At 42.3% G+C, this 6,365-nt stretch overlaps 1 protein-coding gene across 1 annotated transcript; it reads left to right on the top strand.

The window, feature by feature from the left end:
* Positions 1-2,536: 2,536 nt before the first annotated feature.
* On the top strand, positions 2,537-4,575 carry LOC123070847 (ankyrin repeat and SAM domain-containing protein 6; the record flags this gene model as incomplete). The annotated part of the gene is given in 2 exon segments (XM_044494219.1): positions 2,537-2,723; positions 4,151-4,575. Coding segments are annotated over 2 exon segments (283 nt in total), but the record flags the coding sequence as incomplete, so codon positions are not given.
* Positions 4,576-6,365: the final 1,790 nt, after the last annotated feature.

Below are 6,365 nucleotides of genomic sequence, written 5' to 3'. Positions count from 1 at the left end.
GCCTAGACTTGCAAAACAAGCACACGCCCCCATCTCTAATTCAAATAAATTATGGACTCACCTAAAAAAGGTACTTGCCTTTTACATCTCGGCAGTTTTATTTTACTTCTAAATAAAACTAACAAACCGACTCAAACTTCCTGCATGTAAAATGAGGTGCGCCACGTCCCTGCCGTTCGTAAGTTGCCGGTATGGTGGACCCCATTCTAGATCGCACAAGGAAAATAATCTCCACCATTTAAACCTGCTGATGTGCACCTCTAACTCCGACGGTCTTAATAGTGAGAAATAACAGCAGCTTATAATTTTATGATTAATTTCAAGGAAACAAATCTCCTTGAGGTGTATAACTTGGACATGTTTGGGACGTAGCAACCAAAGGAAATAACCAGATTGATGCACACCTTGATCAATCGTGCTAGTATAATCCTTCTTTCCATGTACATCCCACGTAATGCATGCACGTCCAACATCTTATTTTTCTCTTTCTTGAGCGAGTGCGTCTCTGCCGATACCATAGTATGCATGCATGTAACTTCAACTAATTTTGCAATCTTTTTCTTGTAATGTTTTTCAACGATAGTATAGTTTGGCACATATACATCGTTTTTTTAGGGAAAATCATGCCGCTTTATTTATCCGAAGCTCGGAATCTCGTTTGCAATTACATCTCTATCTCTACCTACTAATATCTATATCTATACCTACCTACTAATAAAGCAGATATTGCTTCTGCCCGTACGTCACAAAAATCGCCCCCCGAAGTTGCTAGAAATTACCCGCTATGCCACCCGTAAGTGAAGAAAACGATTCGATTTTTCTTTTCAAAGTCGCCGTCGTTTCCAGAGTTTGTATACAGTTAATATCCAACAAATAGCAGTGACGCAGTAGTAGCGCGGTGGCTTGATGCATTGTCTTCTGCCCTGTAGACCAGGGTTCGAACCCGAGCTTCTACCAATATTTTCCTCCACCTTTTTCTCATGACTTATTCCCACCTACTTTAGGCCTACATGGGCCAGCCAGCGGACTTAATGCCCTGTTTTTTTTTCTTTTTTCTGGTCTTCTCTTTTCTCACTTCTGTTTTTGTTTTCTCCTTCTTTAAATCAATTTGAGATTTTCAAGTATTAAAAAGTTGCGAGTTTGAAAAAGCTGTTTGAGAAATTATAAAATGTGCGTGAATTCAAAAAAGTTCAGGAAATCATAAAATTTTCGTGGTTTCAAAAAATGTTACTGATTTTACAAAAATATTTGCAAATTATAAAAATAATTTGGAAAGAAATGTCGTTAAATAAAATCAAGTTCATGATCTTGATAAAATGATCGTGTATTCAAAACATATTTGTGAATCTGAGTCATCATGAAATCAAAAACTATTCATGCATTTCAATAAATGTTCGTCTAAAAAACAAATGTTTGTGAATTTAAAAAATGTCTAAATTTAAAAAGAATGTTTGTCGATTCAAAAAACTCTTTCTATTCAGATGTATTTTATATCTAGGATTTGATTAATTTTGGAAATTCTTTATATGTCTTTGGGTTGGCGAGTAGTCCATGGTCGATGAGATTTGTTTTCAAAGTTCAAAACATTCCCTTGCGCGAGACAATGACAAGTGTGTCGTACAGTGACAAGCCCATTTTTTACCACGTTGAATGCATTGCGATCACGTGAATATTGCATCCATCATCAACGAGAGTGAGAAGAAAGATAATTGGCAACATGGTGAGCCATCGTGTTAAAATAGAGGACATTCATATGTCGGATATTGACCAACGTGTAATTTTTTCTTCCGTTGCAACGCACGGGCATAAAGCAGAAAAGCAGGTATTGCTTCCGGTTGTCCGCCATCGCGAATTTTACAGAAACGTCCTTGTGTTTCCTGATAATTAAACCCGCAGTCCCTTTTAAAGTGAATATATCTGAATAACGATCCGGTTTTTGCATAAAAACCCCTGTCATTCACGCCGGCGGCTACAGCACCCGCACGTCGGAGGTGGCGTCTACTCCCTAGGTGTGCGTCCCTACAGGACGGCGATGGCGGCATGGCCAGCGTCTGCAGGAGGCTGCGGGAGAGCGACGGCGGAGAGAAAAGGAAGGTCTGCAGAAAGGCGACGGCGGAGAGAAAAGAAAGGACCGGAGGAAGGAGATGGGAGGCCGTATAGAGAGTTGAGGTGCGGCGTGGTCTGCTGCTGCCGCTCACCGGCCATCGGCGCTAGGTGGGGCTCGGGTGCGCGGAGGTAGCAACCAACCCATGGTGCCCGTGCTACGCTGTCCGCACCGGCCTGGCCGGGAATGAGGGCTGCCTGGAGGTGCTCATCCCCGTGCTCCTGAAGTCCCTCAAGCAGGTCCTGCCCGCACGGCCGCCATAGCACTTTGAATGTGAATCTGCATAAATCAGCCACCGGCCATGAACACGCGCCACTGTGACCTGCCCGCCACCGCCAATCCTCTCCGGCCTCCACGAGTAAGCTTCTCAATCTCCGACATCCTGCCCCCGTGTATGATTTGGATTGAATTCGTGCCGTGTCCTATAAGAAGGAAGGGTCCTCGGCCGGAACCTCCATCAGGTTGCGTGCTTGGACCAGCAAATCCATCAAATCCCGGAGTACTTGGACCAGAAAACATGTCGCCTTCGAGTTCGCCGGAGGAAGAGACGCCGAGTTCGACGGAGGTAGAAGAACATCCGTCGAGCCGTCCAATATCGACAACGGCGGCTACAGCAGACGTATGTAGCCCCTTGAAAGCCAAATCACTACAAAGGAAATCAAGGGTAGCCCCTGTTTCTCTGTCTGCCACAAAATTGCGAACCTGTTCTTTTATTCAGTACATAGTTCAACAGTTTTTAGCAAAGTTTCAGTTATTTTCTAACTGCTTTCTTCAGAGTTCAGAAATTTGTTTCAAGTCTGTAATGCTTCCACTAGATTCATAGATGCTACACTTCTGTTAGCTACTCTGCATCCAGTACACCTGCTCAATATTTGTAATTTCGTTGATTCAGAGTTTCATAGGTAATTCGCATAATGGATTGTCATACATAATTTGCATTATGTTGCATTATGTTGTACTCCCTCCGTCCGGAAATACTTGTCATCAAAATGGATAAAAGGGGATGTATCTAGACGTATTTTAGTTCTAGATACATCTCTTTTTATCTATTTTGATGACAAGTATTTTCGGACGGAGGGCGTACCAACAACCAAAGGGAGTGCATGGTTTTGTGTTCGAGCCTCCAACAGGCTATGCATGCCCCCAATGAATTCTTTTGTGCTGTTACAATCATCAGTCGAGATTTTAAAAAATCATATATTTGTGATTCCTAAAAACTCAAAACAAATCAAAAAAGTTGAGTTTCATACAAATTGTAGCTTATGGGGAGTTGTTGCTCTTGGGGATGCACATTGCCGTGCAAAGCCTTGTTGACCTTCTCTGACTTTTTAGCCAAAAAAAGGGCCATTGCTGTGCTAAGTGATTCAGAGTTAAGTGTGCATGCTGGCCATATTCTGAGACTGATACAAGGTGGGTGGTTGTAGTTAGGATTATAATGTTAATCTGCGGACACATCAAACAAGCATAAATTATAATGTTAATCTGCTGCTGCTGCCCTTTGTACACAAGTGGAATATGTTAATCTGCTTCTGCTGCCACACAAAGAAAAGTGCAGTGGAGTAGCTACTGCTCCTCTCCAGAGCACGCAGCCAAACAGAGATGCAGTATATAGAGACAGACACTCAAATAAATGATGGCTGAGACAAAATCCAATGTACTGAATAAATCTACGCCTGTTTCAGTTTAGTTTTTCTGAAAATTGGTGCTACTTCCGATTGTTCACAATTTCAGTTTGGCTGATATGATACAAGCTCCTGTTTCAGTATTGTTACTAGCCAAGGATTGAACCAAGAAATTTCATGTTGCTGATTACATATACCTGAACATGGTGGCTTCAATTTGGTTACAGTAATTCTTGGGCATGATGCTGGAGTAATTCTTGAAGTTTCATATATTCTGCTCTTTCTTCGGTTATCAAATAGCTTAATTGCATACACATAGATATGCTTGCTGCACCTAGCAAAATAGGATTATGAGGTGTATTTAGTGGAGTGGATTAATTGGTTTTGACATCTCTGTAATATGTTGTATCCGTCGACTTTGCAGCCGTCGTCTCCGTCAACTTCGCCTTCGCTGACTTTGCCGCAAGGCCATCTGCCATCGCCTCTGCGGACTGCCGGAAGACCATCAGCGATCGCCTAGACCTACTTTGCCGCATGTACTTTTGAAGCATCTGATGGGTCTCATCTTTTTGTCAATTCGTCAGTTTACTGTAGCTAATATAGCTGTTGCCAACAGTAGACTACATTTGACTGACAAGCAACACATAATGCCATCCTACATATATGGATTCTGTTTGTACTTAATAGCAGCAGACTAAATTTTTGTTTCTGTTATGGTTGAAGACTTGAAGTGCACAGGGTGTTGTTTGATCTATTTTCAAATGATACTGGTACACACATGAATTGTAAAGACTTAAAATTATGAAGGATGATTAACCATATATATAGTTGAGAATCTATTTGTGCTAATTGTAATTTGTATAACTGTACTGTTGGTTATTACTAGAAAACGACTTTGAGCCATATATATAGATGCTACACTCCACTCACTAAACGACTTTGAGTTTCTAGCTTGAAATGAAATCTAGACCTGCACTCTTTAACATTATTCTGTGCTTGATGATGGTCATGTGTATTGCTTGAAATTATCATGTTGTTTACTAGCAGTTGCAGTGCTTTTATTATTTAATTTCCACAAATATTTCCCCTCAATCTGAAGATATGAACTATGCTCCTCCTCCTGGTTTGTGTGTTGCTTCCGCTGGATGATGCTCTGTTTCCTCAGTGTGTGGCAACCCTTCATTAAGATTGGGAATAAACAGAGAACCGCGGCCGCGTTGTTTTGGTGCTCCAGCGACCTACCTTATCTCCCTTGAGGCGTCTTCGCGTGCCATTGTCCTCCCTCCACGCCAACCATGGCGGTCTTCACGCGCCGTTGTCCTCCCTCTGCTCCAACCGTGGCGCACCAGTGACGACGAGCAGCAGAGCCTACATGCCATCGCCGGTGAGTTGCGGCAAAAGGGTCGTCAAAAAGATGTCGAGGAAACCGTAAGCTCACGTTCGCGTTCAAGGTAAGTGAGTCGCGACAAAGGGTCATCAAGCAGATGTCGAGGAAACTATAAGCTCACATCCGCGTTCAAGGCAAACACGCTCCGGCGGCCCCGAGGACGGCGAGAACACATCCACTTGGAAGCAGCTAAGAGATGTGTTTGACGATTTCATGTTGACTGAGAGATATGTTTGACGATTTGATGTTGTTTGTGTCCTTCGCGGATTAATACTGATCACAAAACTAAAAAGGAAACGGATTACTGGATCAGAAGTGCAACAACAAAACAGTCTAATATAAACTGTTGTACGTACTACCCAGCTTTGAGAGTGTGGACGCCCAGACAGAAAAAAGTAAAGCCAACTTAGTACATGCCCGCGAATCAACCTGTGGTTGAGTTGGTTAGGTGGACAGTGGTATCCCCAACCCACCAGGGTTCAAATCCTGGTGCTCGCATTATTCCTGGATTTATTTCAGGATTTCCGGCGATGCACTTTCAGTGGGAGGAGACGTTCCCGTCGACGACGAGGCGCCTACGGTGACTTCGTAAATCTCAAGATGATATGCCGGCTCAGTCTCTCGGAGGTGCTCATAGGGGTAGGGTGTGCGTGTGTGCGTTCATAGGGATGAGTGTATGCGCGTGTATATGAGCGCTTATGTCTGTACTGATGCTCAAAAAAAAACTTAGTACATGCCCATGTTTTACTTTTTCGCCTGGTGCAACGCAGAGGTATTTGTACGTGCAACAAATTTACTGATATTAAATGGACTCAGTTTAATTTGAAGAGTATCTGTATATTTCTGTCTTGCTAATCAAAACATGTACTGGATTGTTTAGTAGTTCGGCAGATGGGTGACTAGAACAAAGTATTGCAGCATATCATCTTAAAATTGTATTTGGTTAGAACACACTACAAGTAACCCAAAGATCTAAACATATATTTGTATAGTTGGTAATCATGTAGATCTTGTAGGTATGCTAGGTGAATACTAAGTGCTTGCAAGAGTGGATGTATTAGTACAGATCTTTCACACATGTAGTTTTTGGAGGCACAACTTTTACATGCTCCTCATCCTAATTTAAAAGTAGTTTCTACTGTTCATTTATTTCTGATGTGCCTCATGAAGTATTTTGTTGTCCACATGGGAAGATGAAAGACCACAAATCCCATTTTTAAAGGTAAATATCGACGATCTTATTTCTGATGTT

This window comes from Triticum aestivum, chromosome 3B (genome assembly GCF_018294505.1).
Source record: "Triticum aestivum cultivar Chinese Spring chromosome 3B, IWGSC CS RefSeq v2.1, whole genome shotgun sequence".
In the NCBI taxonomy this organism is placed as follows: Eukaryota; Viridiplantae; Streptophyta; class Magnoliopsida; order Poales; family Poaceae; genus Triticum; species Triticum aestivum.
This window is presented reverse-complemented; position numbering and strand designations above follow the sequence as displayed.